Below are 27,605 nucleotides of genomic sequence, written 5' to 3'. Positions count from 1 at the left end.
GAAATATCTCCTCGTCCAAGCAGATGCGGCGGAGGAATTGGGAGAATGGGATGGAGTTTTCGCAGGATACTGGATGAGAGGAGGTGTAGTCCAGGTAGTACTGGGAGTCTGTAGGTTTGTAGTAGATGTCTATCTAGAGACTGTTGTCATCAAACCAGCTGACAAAGGTGGGGTGGTGGTAGTCTCGAGGACGGACCTCCATATCAAAGAGGCCAAACGCCAACTCTCCGAGTCCACATCCTACCTTCCCCTTGCCCACGATCCCACCACAACCCTTCATTCCCAAATCCAAGACACCATCAGTGTCCTCATTGCCTCTGCCACTGATGATCTCCCCTCCATTGCCTCCACACTCATAATCCCCCAGCGCTGTACTGTCCAGTTCTACCTGCTCTCCAAGATCTATAGCCCAACTGCCCTGGCCAACCCATCATCTTGACATGTTCCTGCCCCACAGATTCATCTTGTCCTACCTCGAGACTATCCTCTCCCCCTTAGTTCAGGCACTTCCCACCTACATCCGTGACACCAACCACACCCTCCATATCTTCAACAACTTCCAGTTCCCTGGCTCACAGCACTTTCTCTTCACTATGGACATGCAGTGCTTATACACATCTATACCCCACAAGGATGGCTCCAGGCCCGCCGTTTCTTCCTCTTCAATCGACCCATTGAGTTCCCCTCCACCAATACCCTCCTCTGCCTCGCCGAACTGGTCCTCACCCTCAATAACCTTTCCTTTAACTCCATCCGATTCCTCCACATCGAGGGGGTGGCTAGGGATGGGTCCAAGCTGCGCCTGCCTCTTTGTCAGCCGTATCGAACAGTCCCTCTGCAGCAGCCACACATGCACTGTACCCTAACTCTTCCACCGTTACACCGATGACTGAATCGACGCAATGTCCCGCACCCAGGCTGAACTGGAGCAGTTCAAAGACTTTGCTCACAATTTCCACCCCGCCCTCAAATTCACTTGGTCCATCTTGGTCACCTCCATCCCCTTTACTGACCTCACCACTTCCACCTCCAGCGACTGTCTTCAGACGGGCGTTTCCAACAAACCTACAGACTCCCATAACTGCCTGGGCTACACCTCATCCCACCTAGTATCGTGCAAGAGCTCCATCCTATTCTTCCAATTCCTCCGCCTCCACCGCATCTACTCAGACGAGGAGACATTCCACCCTCGAGCATCCCAGATGTCAACCTACTTTGAACAACAGGCTTTTCCTCCCTCCATCATCCAGACAGCCTCCTCTCCACCACCTCCATTCCCCATTCCACCACTCTAAACCACCATCCCCTCCCGATGTAATAAGGAGAGTCCCCCTTGTCCTCACCTACCACCCCACAGTATCCACATCCAGCACATCATCCTCAAACACTTGCACCAACTCCAAATAGACCATTAAGAACATCTTCCCCTCCCCACCCCTCTCAGCCTTCGGCAAGGATTGTTCCCTCCGACAGTCCTTGGTTCACGCCATCCCTGCCACCAAACCCCCAGGTGCCTTGCCCTGCAACCAGAAAAGATGCAAAACCTGCCGGTACACCATCCCCTCACCTCCAGCCAGGACCCCAAACAGTCCTTCCAGGTGAGGCAGAGGGTCACCTGCTTCTCTTCCAACCTAGTTTACTGCATCAGGTGCTCCCGACGTGGTCCTCCCTACATGGGGAGACTGGGCGTAAACTTAGAGAACGGCTCACCGAGCATCGCAGCCGGGTCTGCTGTTATGACATGGGGTGAACTCTTCCCCCGGCTAATTTAAACATTCAATGCAGAAATGATTTAACCCGTGCTGTAATGTCTTCAAATTCGAGAGTCATAGTTGTAGAGATGTACAGCACAGAAACAGACCCATTGGTCCAACTCATCCATGCCGACCAGCTATCCCAGCCTAATCTACTCCCACCTGCCAACACTTGACCCATATCCCTCTAAATGTTTCCTATTCATATACCCATCCAGATGCCTTTTAAATGTTGCAATTTTACCAGTCTCCACCACTTCCTTTGGCAGCTCATTCCATACATGTACCACCCTCTGCTTGAAAACATTGCCCCTTAGGTCCCTTTTATATCTTTCCTCTCTCACTCTAAACCTATGCTCTCTAGTTCTGGACTTCCCACCTCGGGGAAAAAGACTTTGTTTATTTACCCTATCCATGCCCCTCGTGATTTTTTTAAACCTCGATGAGATCACCTCTCAGCCTTTGACGCTTCAGGGAACCAATCCTACTCTATTCAGCCTCTCCCTATAGCTCAAATCCTCCAACCCTGGTAACATCCTTGTAAATTTTTTCTGAACCCTTTCAGGTTTCACGACATCTTTCCTATTGGAAGGAGACCAAAACTGGTCTCCAAAAGTGCAATATTCCAAAAGTGGCCTAACCAATGTCCTGTACAGCCACATGTCCTCACAATTCCTATACTCAATACTCTGACCAATAAAGGAAAGCATACCAAACGCCTTCTTCACTATCCTATCTACCTGTGACTCTACTTTCAAGGAGCTATGAACCTGCACTCCAAGATCTATTTGTTCATCAACACTCCCATAGGACCTTACCATTAAGTGTATAAGTCCTGCTAAGATTTGCTTTCCCAAAATGCAGCACCTCACATTTATCTAAATTAAATTCTATCTGCCCTTCCTCAGCCCGTTGGCCCATCTGATCAAGATCCTGTTGTAATCTGAGGTAACCTTTGCTGTCCACTACACTTCCAAGTTTGGTGTCATCTGCACACTTACTAACTATATATCCAAATCATTTATGTAAATCTCAAAAAGTAGAGGTCCAGCACCGATTCTTGTGGCACTCCACTGGTCACAGGCCTCCAGTCTGAAAAACAACCCTCCAGCACTACCTTCGAGCCAATTCTGTATCCGAATGGCTAGTTCTCCCTGTATTCCATGAGATTTAACCTTGCTAACCAGTGTCCCATGAAGAACCTTGTTGAATGTCTTATTGAAGTCCATATAGATCACGTCCACAGCTCTGCTCTCATCAATCCACTTTATTACTTTTTCAAAAGTAACTTTCACCTTCATAACATTACCCATTTCAATTCCCCCAACCACTCCCTTTCCAACATGACCATCCTTGGCCTCCACCATTGCCAAAACAAACGACAGCGACTATTTGAGGAACAACACCTTATCTTCCACCTGGACACCTCACAGCTTGGAAGACTCAACATTGAATTCTGCAGTTTCAAATAATCTCCCTCCCCTTCCCCAACTCCCTTCACAGCTCCTCCCCTTCCCTGCCACCAACTGGATTCATTCCTCCCATTGACCAACCAGGTCATACCCTTTACCTCCTTTACCTGTATTCACGTATTTCCAATTCACTACCCTGCCCCCACACTCCCCTCCTCCTCCCCCCCCCCCCCCCCCCAGTCCCGAAGAAGAAGTACATCCGAAACGTCCACTTCTGCACCTCCTGATGCTGCCTGGCTTGCTGTGTTCTTTTAGCCTCCTGCCTGTCTACATTGGATTCCAGCATCTGCAGTTTTTTTGTTTCCTTCTATAATAATCAGTTTAAAACGTTTGTCTTCTATCAAGCTTTTGGCCATCTGCCTTTGGATATCCTCACATGCTGCAGGGTCAAATTTTGTTTCATCACGCTTATCAAGTGCCTTTGGATGTATGACTGCATTAAAGTTGCTATTATTTTATGTTAATTTTGTTATTGTTTAAGTTAGACCATTTACCTAACAGTATTTATTGCCTTGCTTGGAATTAAGATATTTGCAGCAATATTAATGAATTCCTGGATGTCATCAGAAAAAGTGGCCCACAAATTTTTGTGGTTTCATAGCAATGATTTCACATGCATCACTGTGTCCACTTCATTTTACACCATTGTGACGAAATTTATGCAAAGTTCTTTTAATGCTTATGCCTCTAAATAAAATAAATCATTATTTGCTAAATGTATTTTTGTCAATGTTGTTCATAAATACGTTGCTATTTAGCTGACACATTTAGCTGTTCACTTGTTATTTCTAGGACCTGAATTCAACTTATTTTTTTTTTAATGATTGTTGGTTGGGGGTGTGTGGGGTGGGGTGTCATTGACCTTGAGATCTTGTAGTAGCATATCAGTTATTTCTGAGAGTATTTGTTTGCCCAGTTGGAAGTGGAGAGTGACTTGCTGAAAATACTCCAAGTAGTTTACAAACTGATTTGAGCATTTCTTTTTATGAATTTATGTTGTGGATTTTTTGCAATTGATGTCATAGTAACAGCCACTTTGCAACCTGTCTAGAAAATAGTGAAATGCCTCTGACCTTCATTAATATCAGATGATAAATATTGTTATAAGCAATCTATATTCATGTATACATGTATCTCAGAGTTTGAACACTGCTCAGGATGACCGTATGAAACAAATATTCAAAATATTTTTGTTGTGTATTTGTTTCCAGTTTCCAGTGTTAACACAGCAACTGCGTGCAGCTCCAAATTGGGATATGTAAGTATGGCATGCTTCAACATAAGAATAGGATGCATCTGTTTCATGCGTCATGATTATTGGTTCTTGGAAGGGATTCTGTAAGTGGCAGATCTGCCTAAAATCATTCACATTTAATTGACTTACAATTTGAATGACCCCTGCTGGTGATGCTAAATATATCTTATGTTTAACTCAAAAAAACAAATTGCACCATTGTATTTTGTAAAGTAATGCTACCAGGTTTATGGGCATTACTCTGACAAATAGGGGAACCCAGATTATCCGAATGAGATGGGCGGGCACTATTTTGTTCGGTTAATCGGTTATTCGGTTAATCGATTAAATGCCTTTCTTCTGGGGCTTGGAGTTTTTAAAGTCTGCTCCCCGTTCAGGACACTGCAGAAGCACACAGTGCGTGAGCCCCCATACCCAACCCCACCACCGTCCAACACCGCCTCCCTCCCCCCGTCCCCGAACTATCCAACACTGCCTCCCAACCGTCCAACACTGCACCCCCACCTTTGTCCAACACTGCCCCCTGCCCTCCCCCCACTCCGTCCAACACTGCCACTGCCCCTCTCCAGGGCAGCCGGATTGGACAGCAACTACAAAACTGCTGCTGTTGCCACCTTTGAGGGATAAGTTTCCAAATAGCGCACACACACACACACACACACACACACACACAGCCACAGTCACACATCTTTTTACTGCAATTCTTTGACAGGTTCTACCTCTGCACTGTACAGGACAACGTTGGTCAGATTATCTGGGGAAGGTGGGGTGGGGGATTAGGGTACAGCCCTCTGTAGAACTCCAGGGAAAGTGTGGGGAGAGAGGGAGGCAGGAAGTCAGTTATTTGGAGACAGTTCCTGTTTAATCACTGTAAACAAAAGACGTAATCACTGTAAACAAAAGACGTGATCACTGTTGGAAACATGTCTTTGATGTAATGTTTCTATGGAGACCTCGAGATCTCCTTTGAATAATCTGATTTTCGGATAATTGGTATTCGGATAATCGAGGTTCCTCTGTATTAGATTATTCAAATGTTGGAGAAGTCTCTATAGTGGTGAGGTAATGGGACCGAAACTGAAGTTGCATATTGCTGAGTTGAAAGTAAAGCATGTAACAGAGAAAGGCAGAAGTACAGCAGGTTGAATGCTGGAGAAATTAATGAAAATTCTAGAGGCTGGATTATATTATGTTGGTAAGGCAGAAGGAGTAATGAATATTTAAAATAACCTAGTACAATAGTTTTTAATTTCGTAAAGGAAAATAGAGAATGGAGTTAATAATGGTGTGTTTCTATAAGGAGAACAGAGACCATGATGAATATAAGAAAGAAAGATCTGTGCTTTCACATTATTGTAGTAGTATTAATTTGAAGTAATTTTACTTCTCACTGATTCTGTCAATACAGAATAATTTACTCCAGAGCATGGTCTCATGGTTTGACTTGATACCAAGGTGAAGCATGAGACAAGTGGGAATCACACTGTGCCTTGCTTCAGAGGCGTTTCAGTCCTTGATGGTCAATTTTCAGTTGGTAAATTTAGCATTTGCTTCATGCTAATTTTTGCATCTATGCGATAGGAAACTGGTCAGAAGCAATGATGTAGAAAATAGAATTAATGTTGCAGGGTATAGAACATGCAGTGTGAACAATTTTTCATAAATGATAATTGATTCTCCACAGCGTTGCTAAAGCTAACCTGTAGTATGCTTGCTCAAAATTACTTTCAGAATTGGGAAATGCTGGAAACTGAAGCTGTTTGTAAATTGTTGTTTATACATAGGGCATTGGTGAGATATTTATTTATAGCACTTGATAGACAAAGTAGTAGGACCATTCATGGATCACAGTGGGAAACAGCAGTAAGTTCCAAAGGAATAAGAGTTATCAAAAATTATCCCATATGTCAAGCGCAATCTTTCCAATCCAGACTTAGAGGCCTGAATTTTTGCCCCAAGGTAAGGTCATTTCAGGCTCGATAAACCTGGCTTGGGAAGAAGTGCAGAGGAAGATCAAATTTTTGTTCTGGGAGAGGGAGGGTGACAACGGAAGGTGTTCCTAGAAGGAGTTTGGACGTTGACTGAGTACAGAGGTGGAATAACAAAGCCAGCCCCAGTGCTCTAGTGCTTTTTTGAAAATATGAAAAGAGGTAATGAAACAGAAAACATCCTCATCCCCTATACATGCCAACTCATTCCGCCACCCATACCCGTTACTCCTCATACTATCTATATTGACTTATGCTGCAGTACTCAGCCCCATGGTCATATACCCTCCATGCCTGCCAGTGCCCCTGTACTACGCCATGTCCTTTTCTAACTCCTATTCCAAAGTAGGTCCAACTCATGCTAATGCCTAAGCCCTCCATCTTCTTCTCTGACAGCTACCATGACAACTCCCCAATATAAAATCCCTACAATGTGGAAGCAGGCCATTCGGCCTATTGAGTCCATACCGACTCTCCAAAGAGCATCCTACCCAGACCCACCCCCTCTAACCTATCCCTCTAACCCTGCATTTCCCATGGCCAGTTCACCTAAACTGCACATCTTTGGACTGTGGGAGGAAACAAAGCACCCAGACGAAACCCACGCAGACAAGGGGAGAATGTGCAAACTCCACATGGACAGTTGCACGAAAGTGGAATCAAACCCAAGTCTCTAGCGCTGTGAGGCAGTACTGCTAACCACTGAGCCACTTTGACCTTGGAACCCATGCTGAGATGAAATAAAGTTTCTATGTGTCTGTAAATATATTCACTATTCAAGAAACGTTCAGATAAAACCTCATTCACTAGTTTTAACTTTCTTTAATCCCCTTAAAAAATAAGCATTTGAATTCATAGCCCCACTTTGAAGGGTTTGTATGTACTTGGGAGTCATCAGTCAAGCTATAAACTGTGACAGGCAACAAATTGTAATAATGAAATGTTGCAAAATCAGTAATTTAGAATCAATCCTGTAATGTAATGTTTATAAAATCATGAGAGGCATGGATAGGATGAATAGCCAAAGTCTTTTTCCTAAAGTGGCGAGTCCAAAACAAGAGGGCATAGGTTTAAGGTATAAGGAGAAAGATTTTAAAAGGACCTCGGGTAATTTTTTAACACAGGGGGTGATCCATATATGGAATGAGCTATCAGAGGAAGTAGGGGAGGCAGGCACAATTACAACATTGGAAAGGCATCTGGATGGGTATATAAATAGGAATGGTTTAAAGGGATATAGGCCAAATGCTGGCAAATGGGATTAGGTTAGATTGAGAGCTTTAAGGCTCTAAGATTGCCCTCATGTTTCTCAACTCCATTTTCCTGCATTCTTCCCATAACCCTTCATTCCCTTACTAATCAAAAACCTATCTATGTCTGTCTCAACTACATTCAATGATTTGCCTCCACAGCTTTCTGCGACAATGAGTTCCACAGATTCATCACCTTTTGGCTGAAGAAATTCCTCCTCATCTCAGTTATAAAGGGTCACCCCATCTCTCTGAGTCTGCGCCCTCGTGTCCTGGTCTCTCCTCCTAGTGGAAATACCTTCTCCACATCCATTCTATCCAAGTCTGATATTATTCTGTAAAGTTCAATGACCTCACTCATCCTTCTAAAATCCAAAGACTACAGAACCAGAATTCTCAAACACTCTTAATATGACAAGTCCTTTATTTGGGGATCATCTTTGTAAACCTCCTCTGGACCCTCTCCAAGACCAGCACATCGTTCCTTTGATACAGGGCCCAAAAGTGCTCACAGTATCCTAATACAGTCTGACCAGTGCCTTAAGCAGCCTCAGCAGTACACCTCCGCTCTTGTATTCTCACCCTCTTGGAATGAATGCTAACGTTCTAACAGGAGCATACCGGATGAACGTGGGAAGGATGCTCCTGATGACTGTGGAGTGCAAAACCAGGTGTCACTGTCTAAGTAACAGGGTAGGGCTAAGATGAGGATAAATATCTTCACCCAGAGAGCATGGAACCTGTGGAGCTCTCTGCCATGGAAAGTGGTTGAGGCCAAAATATTGAATGGAAAAGAAGTTAGGTTGAGTTCTGAGGGTTAAAGAGATCAAAAGGTATGGGAAGGGCACTGAGTTGGATGACCAGCCATGATTGTATTGAATGGCGGAGTAGCCTTGAAGTGCCGAATGGCCTACTTGTGCTCCTGTTTTCTATGTTTCTATGTTGTATTTGCCTTCCTAACTGCCAGCTGAATGTGCATGTTAACCTTAACAGTGTCCTGAATGAGGACTCCCAAGTCATTTTGTACTTCAGATTTTCAAAGCCTTTTAGCATTCAGAATATAGTCTTCACCTCTTCTTCCAATCAAAGTGCATAACCTCACACTGTTGCACAATGGATGTAGTCTATCAGCCACTTCTTTGCTCACTTTCCAGGTCTGTACAACTCCTTCTGCAGCCACTCCGCTTCTTCAACAGCCCCTGTCTGTCCACCTATTTTTATGTCATCTGCAAACATAGCAAATATTCCCTCAGTTCCTTCGTCCAGATTAGTTGTGGTCCCAACACGGACCCTTGCGGAACTCCACTAGTCACTGACTGCCATCATGAAAAAGACACCTTTATCCTGACTCTCTGCCGTCAGTCAGCCAATCAATCCTCTATCCATGCCTGGAAAATAAATTTTTCAAAAATGATATCTGCGTAGGAGTGGAGTTACTTACAAAATGACCAAATTAAAGAATAATATAAATACTATTTTATCAGCAATGATTTCTGTAAATGTTAACCTTTTCAAGCAGTTTTTCTTGTAATGTTTCTCACACTTGTTGTGCTTTGCAGGATTCAGGAAATTTCAGTTAGTTATTTTCCCATATTATTTGAAGTTCATAAGTTGACACAACAATCAATGCACCAATAACAAATATTAGTGTACCAACAACCAAAGTTCAGAAGTAGACAACTCTTTAATTAACATAAGAAAAGCAACTACCATATTAGCTAAATTTATAATTTGACCCTTTGCAAAAATTAATTCTGTGGGCTTAGAAGTAACAACTTGAAACATGTTAAAAATTATTTTACTTTGTTTCCATAACACTAAGTTTATCCCACGGTAAGGCTTGTCTTTATGATTGTCTAATTGAAGAACAAAGCTAGGTGGACGGACAGGTAGTATTGAGGGGGTGGGAAGGCTGCAGAAGGATTTAGACAGGTTAGGAACGTGAGCAAAGAAGTTGCAGATGGAATAGAACATGAGCCAGTGTGAGGTTATGCCCTTTGGTAGGAGGAATAGAGGCATGGACTATTTTCTAAATAGGAAGAAAATTCTGAAATCTGAAGTGTAAAGGGACCTGGAAGTCTTAGTCCATGATTCTCTAAAGTTTAACTTCCAGGTTGAATCGGTAGTTAGGAAGGCTAATACAAAGTTGACATTTATTTTGAGAGTACTAGAACATAAAAGAAGGCATATACTTCTGAAGCTTTATAAGGCTGAGATCAGATCACATTTAGAATATAGTAAGCAATGTTTGGCCCCATATCTCAGGGAGGATATATTGGCCCTGGAACGGTTCCAGAGGAGGTTCAAGAGAATGATCCCAGCAATGAAAGGCTTAACAAATGAGGAACATTTGAGGACTCTGGGTCTATACTCAGTGGAGTTTAGAAGGATGAGGGGGGAATCTAATTGAAACTTGCAGATAACTGAAAGGCCTCGATAGAATGGACCTTGTGAAGATGTTTCCATTGGTAGGAGAGACTAGGACCCGAATGCAAAGCTTTAGAGTAAAGCGAAGACCCTGAAGAACGGAGATGAGGAGAAACTTCTTCAGCCAGAGAGTGGTGAATCTTTGGAATTCATTACCACAGAAAGCTGTGGAGGCCAAGTTATTGAGTATATTTAAGAAGAGATAGACAGGTTCTTGATTGTTAAGGGAATCAAAGGTTACCAGGAGAAGGTGGGAGAATGAGGTTGAGAAACTTACCAGCCATGATTGAATGGCTGAGCAGACTTGATGGGCTGAATGGCCTAACTTCTCCCATGTCTTATGTTTTAATTCTGGTTATTGTCTATGAATTTTCCGTTTCAAAAAAACTTCCGCTAGAAGTATCTGCATGCGATGGTTTTGCATTCTAGAGGATGTGTTTGAATAATAATCGAAATGAACATTGTCAGCAAGTCATTTGACCATGAATAATTTTCTTTCAGCAGAGTTGCAAACTTTTTGAGTTAGATGAAATAATAGAGGAAAAAAGAAACGATGATTAACTGAGTCTGTTATAGACCAGTAAGTCAGCAAAGATTACATGTGCTGCTAGTTATTTTCAGATCTAGGAGATGTGTTAATGAAATTGTGATGGGGATTTCATTTTGCATTTCATACTTGGACAAACAGAATTAGTAACTTGTCTATTTCTACAAGTTATTGCAGAATGCCAAGTAAATCAGATGGTCACGAAACCTACAAGTAGAGTAGCTGCATCATCATTTAGTGAAGAAATGGTAAACATGAGAAGCTATTGGTAGTTGAGGGGAGCTGAAAATTTGTTCTACAATGGCAAAAGCGAGGAACAAAACCAAATGTGAATTTTGAAGGTGATGTGGCTTGTAAAGTGTGGTACATAGCCCATTACACTCCCTGTTTCCCGTTTTATGCAGCTGGGGGTGGTGGAGAGCCTGATCCCGCCCCCAAGCACCATAACTCCATTCACTTACCTCCTGGGGTGAGTGGACTGTCAATATTTTTTAATGTATTTAAATGATTGGAGGGAGGAACAGTTAAAAAGTACTCAATGATAGCAAATTTTCAGGAATAGGGAACATGTGAAGTGACTTCAGGGAGTTATGAGTCAGAAATGTTGGATAATGTGGGAAAATGTAAAGCTGAAGAAGAAAATATCAACTAGGAGAAAGTGAGGACTGCAGATGCTGGAGGTCAGAGCTTAAAAATGTTTTGCTGGAAAAGCGCAGCAGGTCAGGCAGCATCAAAGGAGTAGGAGAGTCGACGTTTTGGCCTAAGCGTTTTTTCAGGATTCCTGAAGAAGGGCTTATGCCCGAAACGTCGATTCTCCTACTCCTTTGATGCTGCCTGACCTGTGCTTTTCCAGCAACACATTTTTAAGCTCTCAAGAAGAAAATATGTCAGAGAACAGCATAAGTGAGTAAATTTTACACAGTAAATGTCACAAGATTTTAACAGAAGGATTTTAACAGAATACACCCTTCAACATCTTATTGGGATTGTATTATAGACCCACAAATAGTCAGAGGGAAATTGAGAAACAAACTTGTAAGGCGATCTCAGCTATTTGTAAGAATAATAGGGTGGTTATGGTAGAGGATTTTAACTTTCCAAACATAGATTGAGCCTGCCATAGTGTTAAGGGTTTAGATGGAGAAGAATTTGTTAAGTGTGTACAAGAAAATTTTCTGATTCTGTATGTGGATGTACCTACCAGAGAAGGTGCAAAACTTGACCTACTCTTGGGAAATAAGGCAGGGCAGGTGACTGAGGTGTCAATGGGGGAGCACTTTGGGACCAGCAACCATAATTCCATTAGATTTAAAATCGTGATGGAAAAGGATAGACCAGATCTAAAAGTTGAAGTTCTAAATTGGAGAAAGGCTAATTTTAATGGTATTAGGCAAGAACTTTCAAAAGCTGATTGGGGGCAGATGTTCACAGGTAAAGGGATGGCTGGAAAATGGGAAACCTTCAGGAATGAGATAACGAGAATCCAGAGAAAGTATATTCCTGTTCGGGTAAAACGAAAGGCTGAAAGGTATAGGGAATGCTGGATGTCGAAAGAAATTGAGGTTTTGGTTAAGAAAAAGAAGGAAGCATATGTAAAGTATAGATAGGATAGATCGTGTGAATCCTTAGAAGAGTATAAAGGCAGTAGGAGTATGCTTAAGAGGGAAATCAGGAGGGCAAAAAGTGGACATGGGATAGCTTGGCAAATAGAATTAAGGAGAATCCAAAGGATTTTTACAAATGCATTAATGGCAAAAGGATAACTATGGAGAGAATAGGGCCCCTCAAAGATCAGCACGGGCTTTGTATGGAGCCGCAGAAAATGGGGAAGATACTAAATGTGTATTTTGCATCAGTATTTACTGTCAAAAAGGATATGGAAGATATAGACTGTAGGGAAATAGATGGTGACACCTTGCAAAATGTTCATATTACAGAGGAGGAAGTGCTGGATGTCTCGAAACTCATAAAGGTGGATAAATCCCAAGGACCTGATTAGGTGTACCCTAGAACTCTGTGGGAAGCTAGAGAAGTGATTGCTGGGTCTCTTGCTGAGATATTTGTATCATCGATAGTCATGGTGAGGTGCCAGAAGACTGGAGATTGGCAAATGTGGTGCCACTGTTTAAGAAGGGTTGTAAGGAAAAGCCAGGGAACTATAGACCAGTGAGTCTGACGTCGGTGGTGGGCAGGTTGTTGGAGGGAATCCTGAGGGACAGGATGTACATGTATTTGGAAAAGCAAGAACTGAATAGGGATAGTCAACATGTCTTTGTGCGTGGGAAATCACATCTCACAAACTTGATTGAGTTTTATGAAGTCATAACAAAGAGGATTGATGAGAGCAGAGCGGTGGACGTAATCCATATCGATTTCAGTAAGGCTTTTGTCAAAGTTCCCCATGGGAGACTGGTTAGCAAGATTAGATCTCATGGAATAGAGGGAAAACTAGCCATTTGGATACAAAACTGACTCAAAAGTAGAAGACAGAGGGTGGTGGTGGAGGGTTGTTTTTCAGACTGGAGGCCTGTGACCAGTGGAGTGCCACAAGGATCTGTGCTGGGTCCACTACTTTTTGTTATTTATGTAAATGATTTGGATGTGAGCATAAGAGGTACAGTTAGTAAATTTGCAGATGACACCAAAATTGGAGCTGTAGTTGGCAGCAAAGAAGGTTACCTCTGATTACAACAGGATCTTGACCAGATGGGTCGGTGGGCTGAGAAGAGGCAGATGGAGTTTAATTTAGATAAATGAGAGGTACTGCATTTTGGGAAAGCCAATCTGAGCAGGACTTATACACTTAATGGTAAGGTCCTAAGGAGTGTTGCTGAACAAAGAGACCTTGGAGTGCAGATTCATAGCTCCTTGAAAATGGAGTCGCTGGTAGATAGGATAGTGAAGAAGACGTTTGGTATGCTTTCTTTTATTGGTCAGAGTATTGAGTACAGGAGTTGGGAGGTCATGTTGTGGTTGTACAGGACATTGGTTAGGCCACTATTGGAATATTGCGTGCAATTCTGGTCTCCTTCCTATCAGAAAGATGTTGTGAAACTTGAAAGGGTTCAGAAAAGATTTACAAGGATGTTACCAGGGTTGTAGGATTTGAGCTATAGGGAGAGGCTGAACAGGCTGGGGCCGTTTTCTCTGGAGCATCGGAGGTTGAGGGGTGACTTTATAGAGGTTTACAAAAGCATGATGGGCATGGATAAGATAAAAAGACAAAATTTTTTCCCTGTGGTCGGGGTGTCCAGAATTAGAGGCCATAGGTCTAGGGTGAGAGGGGAAAGATATAAAAGAGACCTAAAGATCAACGTTTTCACACAGAGCGTGATACGTGTATGGAATGAGCTGCCAGAGGAAGTGGTGGAGGCTGGTATAATTGCAACATTTAAGAGGCATTTGGATAGGTATATGAATAGGAAGGGTTTGGAGGGATATGGGCTGGGTGTTGGCAGGTGGGACTAGATTGGGTTGGGATATCTGGTTGGCATGGACGGGTTGGACCGAAGGGTCTGTTTTCATGCTATACATCTCTGACTCTATACTAACTCTTAATGACAAGGGACAAAAGAATCTTGCGGCGTACAGTTTGTACAAAGTACATTGGCCTGACTCAACTTTTGTAGGAAGGATATCTAGGCTTTGAAGAATGACAGGCAACAAACATATAGAAATGGGAACTGACAGTAGTGCTTTGAGAAAATACTATGGATGCATCCATGTCTTATCCAGTTGAATAAAGGAATATTTGATGTAATCTTTCTGAGGAACTCAAAATCTGCAAAGGAGTAGAACATTTTTGACCTAGATTTTCCCAGAGTTGAAAGGAGTTTGGAGCTATTTGCAAATGAATGCAGTCATTCAAATTAGTCACTTTCTGTTGAGGTGATGCGGCTGGTAGGAGTTTGAGATTATTTTTAATATGAGTGCTAAGTTACTATTTCTGGTGCACCCCTCACTTATAGAGATGTCCAGAGCACTTCGCATGGTTGTGGACACTGAGTATGAGGAAGAAAGAGAAGACAGACATTTAAAGGTTTGTCAGAAGCAAAATTGTAGAGAAGGCTTTTGAAACTTGAGTAAAATGACAAGGTGGAAGTGCTGAGGAAAATGAGTTAATTTTTGTTTAAGGAGTTTTTAAAAAAATCTCCACATGGCAGTGGCCAGATAATTTAATTATTCTGAAGCGTTTCAGGTCAAACCTTAGAAATTTCTCAACCAAATAATGTCAAAATTGGAGTAACCTAGCATTCAGTTAAATTGTAAACATGTAAAATTTATCAGCCACAAGATGGCAGTAATAATTTGCAGTTGAAAGGTCTATGACTTTGTCAATTTTCTCTGCATTATGTATAGTTTGACAATGTCATGTTTGACTCAGGACAGTGTAAACATCAAGACTTTTTGAGACTTGTAGGACTATGTTTTGTGACTACTGTCATTAGTCTACAACTCCAGGAATGTTTTCTTAACTTGTATTCCATTTTGGATCTCGGAATTTAACAAGGAAAGTTGGCCTGAATAGCTGCAAAAATAATTCCAGGATTAGTATGCTGAAAGCTGCACTTAATGACAAAAAATAAAATGGATACCAAAAAGATCAGCATGAAACCTTCCTCTCAGTCATTAGCACAGCTAAAGATTCATGGTCCAAAATTAGTTTGTGTAGTTATAAGGTATTCTTCAAAAAATGAACATGTTTAGTTTATGTCATGACTTTTCTGTGTAAATTAAATGCATGAACAATGCAAGTAAATCAAAATTATTTGAGGTGTTGTTATTGTCCAGTTGAAAATAAGAAATCAAAATGCTATAAGTAGATGTATCAGAGCAATGGCAATATTGCTGGTATGACTTCATTCTGAATTCCGTAAATTAACACCCATTCTCTTGCTTTCAGTCGTGCCAAAATGATTCGTCTGATTGGCTTACTGGCATGTCACACAACTGAACTGAAGGATGATGTACCAATCGCAGAAGTAAGAGAGTTTATTTTCAATGCAGGATGGTGCAAGTGTACATCAATTCCTAATTAATAGAACTTAATTTCATATCTCAGGCCTTAGCAAGACACACTTTTTAGTTGGGAGTAGGTGATTGGATTGATTGCAACTTTCCAGCTTTATACATTTGCAATCCTCAACTTGTTTTACATTGTTCTTCACATGTCCCTGCAGATCCAGGAGTGTAGTTTAGGAGAAAAATTGTGCTTCTATATAAGCATCATTAAGCAACTATGCATCTACCTGTGACAGCATACTTCTTGCGCAAGTTTAGACCTATTGATCTCATTTTTACGTCCACATAGATAATCATCTAGCTTGTTTTAAACAGAAAACATAATTCAAGTTAAACAATTTGGATAACAGCATTTGCAAAGCAGAAATGTAGAATTCAGAACTATTGAGGGATATGTGTATTATCTGGACGAGAGAGAATATTGATGCAGACTGAGTTGATGGATGGTAATTTCCTGTTGTAAAAGGCCAAATACATTGGAAGTAATACCTTAAAATAAATAATGTTTCTGGTGACATTTATGCTTCATTTATCAAATGTATGCAATGTGATTATTCACAGCATTGACATTTCAGTTTGCCAAGAGCTCGATTCTTTTAAGAAGCTTTCATTTATTTAACCCAAAAGCTAATGTTTCTCAACTGGTAATTTAATATTTTGCAGTTCCACAGGCTGTCAGATGAAATGGCTCTTTCACTGAGTATGGATGACAGTAATATATGCATATCTGTTACATCCTCAGTTGTTAACACAGCAGCCTGTAATTTCTTGGAATCTTTTGATGTAATTACGGTGCAAAAGTGAATTAGCATCATTTTTCTTCTGCCGAAATCTGCACATAACTGATTAATGCAGTTTAATGCCAAAGCATCGCTGTGCACAAATCTTCTCAATTGTTTGCCCACTGTTAGAGTTATGTCTGTCGAAGCCCCTACTGTTTATTTACACAGATCAGCCTCCATGCAAAAGATTACCTTGGGGAGTTACCTGAATTTACAACAATAATGCTTTGTTTGCATTTCAGCCTCAAAATTATAAGTGCAACAAGACCAAGAGTCACATAATATTGGCATAACTGGAGGGGAAACTAATATTTCACAAATGGGAAATCTCAGATTGTTTTTGGGAAGATGTACATTTATCTTTCTGTTTTGCAAATGCTTAAGCATAAAAGTCTTTTCTGAAATAATTAATTCTAAAACTAAAATAATTTGAACTATCATCCCAAAATTGTTACATTTGACCTAGAAATTTAAACACTTTTACATATTCCCATAGAGTGCACTCTAAACTTATTTAAATGAACAGCCAATGTGATCACAATTTGGAGGATCCTAAGCATGCTTCATAAATCAATACCTGTGTAAATTTGTAACATTTGATGAGGTTTGGCCATAATGTTTAATTTCTCACTTATGCTTCCTAACTAACTGAAGAGAAACTGCAGAGTTCTTCAAATAATTTGTTTTGTTAAATGTGATTTTTTTGAAATAGAGACTGATGTATTGAATGTATAAATCAACAGAGTCAAATACTGAGTCCTATTCAGCAATTATAAAAGTATGTGGATAAACCATATGATACAGTGGAAGTTGTTGTATAAATCTGTTTTCAAAAAATGGTTGCATTTAGCAGAGATTCATGATTATTTAGATAAATGTATGCAGAAGTTAAAATGCTACCATTTGTGTATGTAGTTTTGGTAAACTTTAATAATATGAGACTAAAACAGCCCCAAATTTTTCAGTACACTAATTGGTCTAACTTTCACTCCCTCTTCTGTGGAGGTGTAAGCTTGTGAATTTCAGACCAGTCTGTATCCATTTAGGGTCATCCACATTAAGAATCTTGTATCAATGTAAGTTATTGTTGTGCTCATCGTGGACTGTAAGCTGATGGTGATGTCAAAGTTTACAGTTGACCGCTAATTTTGGTTCTCATCTTTATATGTTCAGTCTTAACTTGGCAACACTTGAGCAGTGAAATTCCTCTGTGCCTTTGATCTTAACAACATATTGAGATGATTATCAAGCAGTGCTCCTCATAAAATATTTGCATATTCACAACAGAATTAGTGTTGGCATAGAGGGAAAGCCTTTGCCTGATGAAGTGTATAATCCTTGTATACAATCTCAATAATTCTGTAACAAACTGAGGACTAAAATACTCAGTTATACTAAAATACAAATTATTCTTATGCAAGTAGTGTGGTTATCATTTTGCTTATTGTTGTAAAGACTTTCTGTTTGGAAGGTGGACTTACTCCACTTCATATGGAGAAAGATACCAGAAGACTAGTGTACACTTAAGCAATTCTTTCATGTGCAATGTTAAACATCACACGGCATCAGGTTGTAATCCAACAGGTTTATTTGGAAGCACTAGCTTTCGGAGCGCTGCTCCTTCATCAGGTGGTTATGGAGTGTAAGATTGTAAGACACAATTTATAGCAAAAGTTTACAGCGTGATGCAACTGAAATTATATATTGAAAAAGACCTGGATTGTTTGTTACTCCTCTTAACTTTTGGAATGACCATTCAAAAACACTTACTAGCTGAAGCCTAACTGGACTCCAAACAGACACGACAACTGGCTTTATCATTGGAAGATGCGGCTAGTGGAACAAATGAGTTGAAGGGTATTCTGTTGGAAGGGGGCATCCTCGCCAGTCTGATTGAGCTTGGGGAACACCACTTGAGTGAAGACAATTGCATAGCTGCTGTCAGGACATATTCACAACAGAGGTCAGCCATGACAAAGCCAAGCCTTGGCCAAATAGTTAAAATTTTCTTCGGGAACTGGGTCAGCAAGCCTCCTTAGTTGCTGCTAGTTTGCGGACTCGATATCAAAAGTGTCCCGCTAAACCTAAATGGAGTAAGAGAACTCATAGACCGGCATCTAGGAGAGTGCACACCCTGGAAAGTCCATCTCCATCTAGTTTGGAATTGCTTAGCAATATCCAAATCAGACTCAATCAAGATAAAGCTGAAAATGTGTTGCTGGAACAGCGCAGCAGGTCAGGCAGCATCCAGGGAACAGGAGAATCGACGTTTCGGGCATAAGCCCTCACTTTCTCCTCAATCAAGATAAACACCTGGTTAAATGGTCACCTGGTTCTAATGGAGGTCAAACCCCCGTGGTCATTTCAGTGATTGCAGAACAAAATTCACTCTGGACTCCAACCCTTAGTCTAGCTGAGAACCTGTACAAGCTTAAGATGGAACTTATGAGTTGTAGTTAGTTTGGTTGTGAATGATTGTAGTAAATGGCTTGGCCCAAGCTTTGGTGGAAATTGGTTGAGAAAGATTGATGTGGACGGGCTCAACATTTTTTTGATTAGAAAATGTCTGCCTGTGAAGTCCTAGTTAAATACCCAGAAGTTTTCAGGAAGATGTAGGGACGATCAAGGGAATCAAGGTCACCTTGCGTGTTGACCAGGAAACAATTCCACAATTCTGCAAGGCCTGCCCCATGCCATTTGCCTTACGGGCAAAAGTAGAGGCAGAAATCAGAAGGCTGAAAAGTGAAGGCATTATCAAACCAGTCTAGATTGCAGAAGTTGGACAACAGCAGTTGTACTGAATGTGAAGTCCAATAGGTCGGTTCGCCTTTGCGGGGATTTTAAACAAATAGTAAATCAGTTTTTACAGTTGAATGAATACCCAATTCCTTCCAAAGAGGATTTACATGCGGGTATGAACAAATTACTGCAAATGCACACTTTACTTCAATTCTGATGTTTCGACTCAAAAGCATTAGTTTACTGTCTCTCCATGGATGCTGTTTGACCTGCTGTGATCTCCAGGATTTAAAAGTGAACCTGGCAGGTGATCTGTCCTTCACGAAGCTGGACATGAGCCAGGCATTCCCATAATTAATAACCATAAGGATTTTTACCAGTACATGAGACTACCATTTGTGGTATTGTCAGCCTGTGCGATTTTTTAGCAGATGATGGAAAACCTTTTGCAAGGTTTGAGGTCTTTCCTTCGGCTGGTGAATTATTATGGAAAGTACATACATAACTGGCCTGCATCCTGACACCCTTGCATCAACTTGAAAAAAGTTTCAGCCTTGGAAATGGTCACATAGCCAAGCCATAGCTTTCAGCGAAGTGAAGAAATAGCTATCATCCTTCAAGGTGTTGGCACATAATGATCTGAAGCGAGATCTGATATAGACAAGTGATTCCTTCCTGTATGGCATTGGTTTATATTACTTCATAGATGGGCCCAATGGAGAGGTACACCCAATAGTGCATGCATCCTGAACTTTGGCTAATGCAGAGAGAAAATATACCCAAAAAGAGAAGGAATGTTTAGTGGTCATATTTGGAATCAGGAAGTTCCACTAATATTTTTACGGACATAAATTTGTAATAAGAACGGACCACAAACCCCTGCTAGGTATAATTAAAGAGGACAAGACAGTGCTGCCAAAACTCCAATGGTGGGCAGCAATATTAAATAGATATAATCATAAGCTGTAACACTGTCCCGGAGGCCAAGTAGCCAATGCAGATGCATTCAGCCACCTCACCCTGGCAGATACACCACTGGAAAAGTCCACAGTGGTTTTAAATTTTCTGGACACACCTCCAGTCACAGCTGACATTAGTGTACTTTGGATGCAGAAAGATCTGGTCTTGGCACAACTGAAACAATTGGTGGTGATGGGGGAAACTAAAGGGCCGTCACAGCCAGAATAGAAGCCTTTTTGGACTTGGAGAGCAGCTCACAGTAGACGACAGCATACCATTATGGGAAACAAGCAAAGACCATTGCCAGATACTGATTGAACTCCACCAGGGTCATCCAGGGGTTGCCAAAATGTTGGTGGCAAATTATGTCTGGTGACCAGGGTTGGATGCAGACATATCTGCATTGATGGGGCAGTGCCCAGCGTGCCAACAAGGACAAAAAAATTTCAGCCAGCAGCTTCCCCACATTTGTGGGAATAACTGGGTAAACTCCGGCCTTGGTTACACATCAATTACGCAGATCCCTTCACGGGCTTAACGTTTTGGTCATTGTGGACACACATTCAAAGTGGCTGGGTGTACATAGAGTTCATTTGTCAAACACTGGGATGCCAGCTGAAAAAGACTGCATGCATCCATTGCAATACAAGGGCTCCCAGAAATGTTGGTCGCAGATATCAGGCCATCGTTTACCAGCAGCATATTTGAGTATTTCCTACAGTCAAGTGGTATTCGTCATGTAAGGACAGGTCAGACCATCCATTATCCAATAGTCTGGAAGAAAGAGCAGCTTAAAATTCGAGGGCAGATTTAAAGAAACAGCCTGCAGTTACACTAAAATCAAACTGTATGGGTTTCTATTTGATTACAGGATCACTCCTCATGCAACTACAGGGATGGTTCCAGCAGAGTTGCTCTTGGGGAGAGGACTCCACAATAGGTTAAATTTGATCTTCCCGGACATAGGGGGAGAGTGAAACAGCTTCAAGAACGCCAGTGCCGGACTCAAGATTCAGCTAAGCGAGAGAGACAGTTCATTTCAAGAGATGAAGTTTGGAGTAGGAACTACAGGAATGGCCCAGCTTAGTAAGAAGTCAACACAAGGTCAGTTCAGTGACGCATAAAGTTTGAGTAGATGCAATGGTGCTGAACAAATATGTCGGCCATATGAAAGATGCAAACTTACAAACAGGGCAAGAGCAAAACATGCCTGACTCCTCGAATAGTCAGAAAGATGTGGATTCTCCCTGCGCTGGATCTCCCTCTCCATCAAGCATCAAAGATACCACAGAATCTGAAATAGACGCGGCAGATGTTGTCACCTGAGAATAAATTTCTTCTGAGATTGTCCAGGTGCAAGAGGCGAGCTACTGAGCATTTCATGCTGCCTGTACTCTAGGCTGAGTCTAAAGAACCTGACCTGATGCTAAAACACCCCAGGAGGAACTACAAAAAAACTGGCCTACATCATTGGGTTCAGGGGGAGGGATGTTATGGTTGCAACAAGGTCAGCCAGGTGGATCTCATTGACTATGAGTTCCCTGCCTGGTGCTGGTAGTGTGGTCCAATCAGGGACCTCTGTCTGATCAATTAAACACAAGAGTGTCAATCATCTTGTCACTCTGGGAGCTGGCTCTGAGGGAGCTGAATCAATGTCAAGGACTTTCCAAAGCAAATAAAGGGGTGACTTGCTGAGAGGATACCAGCCTCAGTGTCGTTATTTCAGTTTCAGATGAAGAGGATATTGATGAACTGAATAAACTGAAGATGATCAAAACACCTAGTTTGATGGTGTTCATGAAGCAGTGTTTAAGTGGCTTTCAAGATTGGCCACATCCATATCAGTTTGGCATATCATTTGAAAAAATAAATTGCCCCAGGATTAGAATGTGGCTGTGATAATATCAATCTGTAAAAATGACCACAAGGACAGTGCAGAAAATTGCAAACCAATGAGCCTAAAATCTGCTCTGGATAATATGTTCTTATTTATTGATTGTTGAAATGTGGATATCACTGGCAAGGTTGGCATTTATTTCCAAATGGCAGTGGGGAGGCATTTTCTCTGTTGGGTGACATGAAAAAAGGAGAAAATGTAAGAAAAGTGAAAGAGCTTGAACATATAAGAACCTTTGCAACCTCAGGACATCTGGTACTTATGACGTGTGTTTATTGATGTAAGGTACATGGCTGTAAATGTACACATAGCAAGATCCCACAACCAGCAGAGATAGTTGAGAGCAAAGTGTAGCCATTAATTCAAGATAATACCTGATAAATGAATGATATGATGGAGTAAATGTAAGTCAGTGTGGATTCATAGAAGATCTAACTTAACCAATTATGTGGGATTGCATAGGATGCACAGCCTGAACAGGCAATATGGCCCAATCTATCTTTGTCAGTATTTATGTTCCACTTTGCGTCTCCCCCAATCTTTCCTCATTTAAATCAACCATCAGAATTCATATATTCCCTTTTCTCTCATGCTTGTCGAGCTTCCCTTTAAATGTGTCCATACTCTGCACTTGAATTACTCCGAATGTTGGCAAATTTCACTTTTTACCACCCTGAGTAAAGAAACTTCTTCTGAATTCCATATTGGATTTCTTGGTGATCGTTCTGTATTAATGGCTTCAAGTTATGCACTTTCCCAAAAAAGATACATTCTGTGTGTCTGTTCCATCAGAACTTTACTTCATTTTGAAGACGGGGAGAAAGTGAGGACTGCAGATGCTGGAGATCAGAGCTGAAAATGTGTTGCTGGAAAAGCGCAGCAGGTCAGGCAGCATCCAAGGAACAGGAGAATCGACGTTTCCTGAAGAAGGACTTATGCCCGAAAGGTCGATTCTCCTGTTCCTTGGATGCTGCCTGACCTGCTGCGCTTTTCTAGCAACACATTTTCAGCCTTTATTTTGGAGACCTCTGGGGTTCTTTAATGCAATGGTGAGCCTTGTTGGCACATATGTTCTACAATAATTCAACAATATATTTACTATTATGCCACACAGGTCAGAAAATATGGAATACAGGGAAGCAATTGAGCTGGATTATATATATCTGCTGTCTCTGGTACAGCCTACAGTGATTGCAACCTGGGTGCAATGACAAAACAAGAAATTACTAACAGGGTTCTAGAGGATCAGTGCAAAGGTTATTGGTCTTTACCGTGTACATAAATAACTTGGAACTAGTGATAAAAGGCTGTTGGTGTTTACAGATGCTACCAAAATGGGAGAGATGAGGGCAAAGCAAACTGGCTACTCAGAGATCCAAATAGTGTTGAATAGAAGTGGCATGATGGCTCAGTGTTTCGCATTGCTGCCTCATGGTGCCATGGGACCTGGGTTTGACACCAGCCTCAGGCAACTGTCTGTATGGGTTTCCTCCCAGTGCTCTGGTTTCCTTCCACATTCCCAATCTCAAGATCTGCATGTAAAGTGGATTGGCCATGTTAACTTGCCTATAGTGTCCAGGGATATGCAGTCTGAGCGGATTCGTCATGGGAAATGCAGGGTTACAGGGATAGTGAACAGTCTGCAATTCTGATGCTATGTTATGACAAAATATCCAGGTATCAAGAGCAATGTGGAAAGGCAATCCGACGTGTGATGAGTAGTTGAAAAGTCTGGATTTTTCTCTCTAAATGCTAGAACACTCAGGTAAAGTATTTAAGCTTACTAACAGATTAGATAAAGTTAAAAATCACACAACACCAGTTTATCAGGTGAAGGAGCGGCGCTCCGAAAGCTAGTGTGCTTCCAATTAAACCTGTTGGACTATAACCTGGTGTTGTGTGATTTTTAACTTTGTACACCTCAGTCCAACACCGGCATCTCCAAATCATAATAGATTAGATACGTTGAGCATTGTAATTGTGTTTAAAGCTGTCACGGATCTACGCTTTTACATCTTTTAATTAAGGCCCGGTGTAACTATCTGAAATGTGAACTCTGTTCATAAAATGTTACATTTCTGATACCCAAGGCATAGCTAACTTAATTGATTAAGGGTTTTATGTTTAGCATGCATCGTCGATTACAATATTGATTTTTGAAAGTGTCAAAGATTCCCAGTAGGCCATTTCAAATTGAACAATCCAGACTGCCTCAAATGTCATCCCAGAGAGTGGAGCATCACAAATCAACAATCAACATAAAATGGATCCAAATTAAAAATCTACAATTGCCCAAAGCTAATCTTGGCTTTGAAGCCATTCACTTAAAGATTCCAAAAAAAAATCAAGGAATCTTCTATTCTCACCGAGCTGTAAATATCCTGATAAAGGTAAGGCATTGGATACCTAAATTATTTTGGAGCAACATTCCAACTTATTTCTCCTTTCATGAGTGTCCTGTGATTAATTAGCTCCAGAAGTCAATTTTTTAAAAACAGCTTAAGACTGAAAATTATGGTGAGAGATATTGACAGTCTTCGATGCATTTGTGTAAGCTTCTTTAGTCCTCATTATCATAAATGTTCACCCATTTCTGAATAAAGACTAATATCCACATTAAATTACAAGAGAGTTGAATATTTACATCACAATTTCATTGTCAGTCTATTCTCAAATGTAGACATAGTGTGGCAAAGTAGCTCAATGCAGGTGAGCAAAGCAATAATTTTAACAGGGATAAATCCTTACTATATATTGCAACAAATTTTGTATTGCATTCAATTTTCAAAGCACTAATTTATCTGAATTAATGCTATTTCCAAAACCAGGAATGGAAAAATTTGCTTTGGGTTGCTTCAAAGAAATTATTGTGCCAACTCTCTGATGTATTGCTAAAACTTTGAGGTATGTTCTCAAGTGTGGTAGAATCTATGCAAATAAAATTAAGCAAATGAAGGACGGCATTGAAATAATTGTCATGACACTACACTAATTCTCAAAAATGCAAAAGAAAAATTGATTATGCTGCAGCAGCTAAACTTTTTGGAGCATTAGATGATTACCAGGCTCTGTTGGATTTCATTCCTACGTAGAAGTGGTTCTGGAACAGTGGTATTTTACCATTTTAAGAAGATAATTTGACCTACGTAGTATCCAAGGTAGTTGCAAGAATGCAAGAGTAGATTAATTCCTGCATTTCATTAGCATCTATTCGAATGTGATCTGGGAGGGAAAAAAGGCAATTAAATCAACCCCTTGTTGCTGAACTTACTGCTTTCTACTATTCTACAAGTTACATTATCAATATGAAACAAAATGACAGGTACCTTGAGAGACTAGGTTCACTTTTGCACGGAGTCACATATTGAACAATATGTAGCTAACCCAAAATGGATGCACCAATTTTATTTTGATTGACAGTTTGAGAAGGCTGCTGGCAAGTCTTTTCATGCATTTTTCTAACAATCATCTTTTATTTATATTTGTTAAATTATGCACATGTGTATCCGAGACAGGCTTATTTTTATAAATATATATATAAAAGAATATTTTACACAAAGTAAAATTAGAGTTTTTAATCTATATCAAAGAGCAGGACAAGTATTATGGTCTCAGCTGATTGTAATACTGGACAAGTCAGATTCCAGAATGAAATCTGATTTGAATTTTTTTGCTTTTAGTTTAGTTAGTATATGTGACGGTTAATTTCTGAGATACATATTCACAAGAAGCTGTATGGATAGATTTTCGTTAGAACAGAAAAAAAGTTATTATGTCAAAGAAAAAGTAAGAAAACAAACCAAGTTATCTAAACCTAAATGATAGAATGATCTTAAAACAGACATTAAAGTTTTAACCTGTTTCCGAGCACAATTTTTTATGGAGACTTTAGAGAAATATCACGACTACTTCAACGCTTTCAGTTATACATAACTAACTCCTGACAGTTTATTTTCTGTGGAGTATGAGTCCTTTCCAAATCTGCCAAAATGAACTTCTCAGAAATTCGGGGGCCTAAACTGTGTTACTTTAGTAACTGCAGATTCCTAACAAACTCTTAGATTGAAAGTTGCAAGACAAAATCCTTTTGCTGAGCTGCCTTTTTCCTTGAACTGCTCTGAATCCTCCTTCCATGAGAGAAACTTGTTTTGCTTCTAAACTCAATACTGATGTCTTCTGAATTGAATTTTTTGTAAGAAAATTTGCTCACCTTAGATTCTTCTCAACAGAAAACAAAGCTAATGGCCTTGATATTTGCTCTAATTGGTTTAAACCGAACTGTATAAACGTCTTTCCGTTATCACCACGAGAATCCACAGACATCTGCTTTACGACAAGATGTTTGATTTAAATCATTATTCAGGAAGTGCACTCTGCCTTGTTTTAAAAGAAAACCCTTTTCAAAAGTAACTAACATCTGTCAGCCTCTATTTGAAATTCAGTTTTCAAAAACAATATCAATATTTTCAAATTATATATCCTTCATCTCACAAGTAGTACAACGAAGTCAGATGTTTAACTTAATTTTTAAATATATTTTTCTTTCCACATTTTCATGAAGGTGACACTTCTTCAGTGTTTCCACAAAGACACAACAGTTGATGCCTTCACCATGGAAAAATTGTCTCAATTAACCTCTATGAAGTGTACTTAACCAACAACATTGCTGAACCACAAAATGAGTGAATTAGAGCAGTGGTTCAAAACTTAGTTGAAATGGTGTGTCCTTAGGGAAGAGGGAGGAGACGTCTTGTGATGAATTTTCAGACTATAGGCTCTGGATTTCTGAAAGCATGGTGGCCATTGATGAGCTGACGGGAGGTTTGGGGGATGGTGGAGAAAGAAAAGAGACTAAGGAATGTAGAGTTCTGATATGTAATATTGTCGGGTTGGAAAACATTGTAGAAATTAGGAGGAATGAGGCTTTCATAGGATATAATATTTTAAGTTGATGGGCCGTGGAACTGCAGCCTATGTTGGTCAACTGCAGCTTAGTTGTCCATGTGTTGGACTTGATGTAATTTAGGATGTAGCCCATCAGAATGGAAGGTGTGATTTGTCTTCCCCAGAGATGGTGAAAAGAGGAAGTAATTAAGCAGGTTGGCACTGGAGGGTGTTATGAGGTTGAAGGCATGTACTATAACTTTGAGAGAATGATTGCAGTTCTGCCCTGACAGCTTATAAGCACCTGTGTCATATGACTAGATAACAACAGAGTGTACTAGAACATTGAAATATATAACATTTGGCTGTGAAATGGATACCTGAGTTGGCTGCTGTTTTGACAACAATTCAAATGTAACCAATCAGTTTAAATTATGCCCCAGGATTCAAAAACCCAATCGAGTTTGAATTTATTGTTTTGCCAGCATTGAACCAATGAGATGACCTGATGTTGGGGAAATAAAAAAAGCAGGCATTTTGAAAATTATGAGAGTAATTGCCATGGAGAGAGAGAGAGACCCAAAAGATTGAAACACTCTCTATCAAAGATAACTTTTCATATGAAACA

At 40.6% G+C, this 27,605-nt stretch overlaps 1 protein-coding gene across 4 annotated transcripts in view; it reads left to right on the top strand.

Annotated features, from left to right (window-relative positions):
• ulk4 (unc-51 like kinase 4) overlaps positions 1 to 27,605 on the top strand; it is a 502,471-nt gene that overhangs the window by 82,370 nt on the left and 392,496 nt on the right. For all 4 annotated transcript variants that reach the window (XM_043719540.2, XM_043719541.2, XM_087978491.1 and 1 more), the window contains 2 exons: positions 4,438 to 4,484; positions 15,597 to 15,675. In XM_043719540.2, the coding sequence (XP_043575475.2) occupies positions 4,438 to 4,484; positions 15,597 to 15,675 (126 nt within the window). The remainder of the gene's footprint in view (positions 1 to 4,437; positions 4,485 to 15,596; positions 15,676 to 27,605) is intronic.

The sequence above is a fragment of the Chiloscyllium plagiosum genome, unplaced genomic scaffold, assembly GCF_037043375.1.
Source record: "Chiloscyllium plagiosum isolate Xiang-an unplaced genomic scaffold, Cpla_swu_hap1 HiC_scaffold_34, whole genome shotgun sequence".
NCBI lineage: Eukaryota > Metazoa > Chordata > Chondrichthyes > Orectolobiformes > Hemiscylliidae > Chiloscyllium > Chiloscyllium plagiosum.
This window is presented reverse-complemented; position numbering and strand designations above follow the sequence as displayed.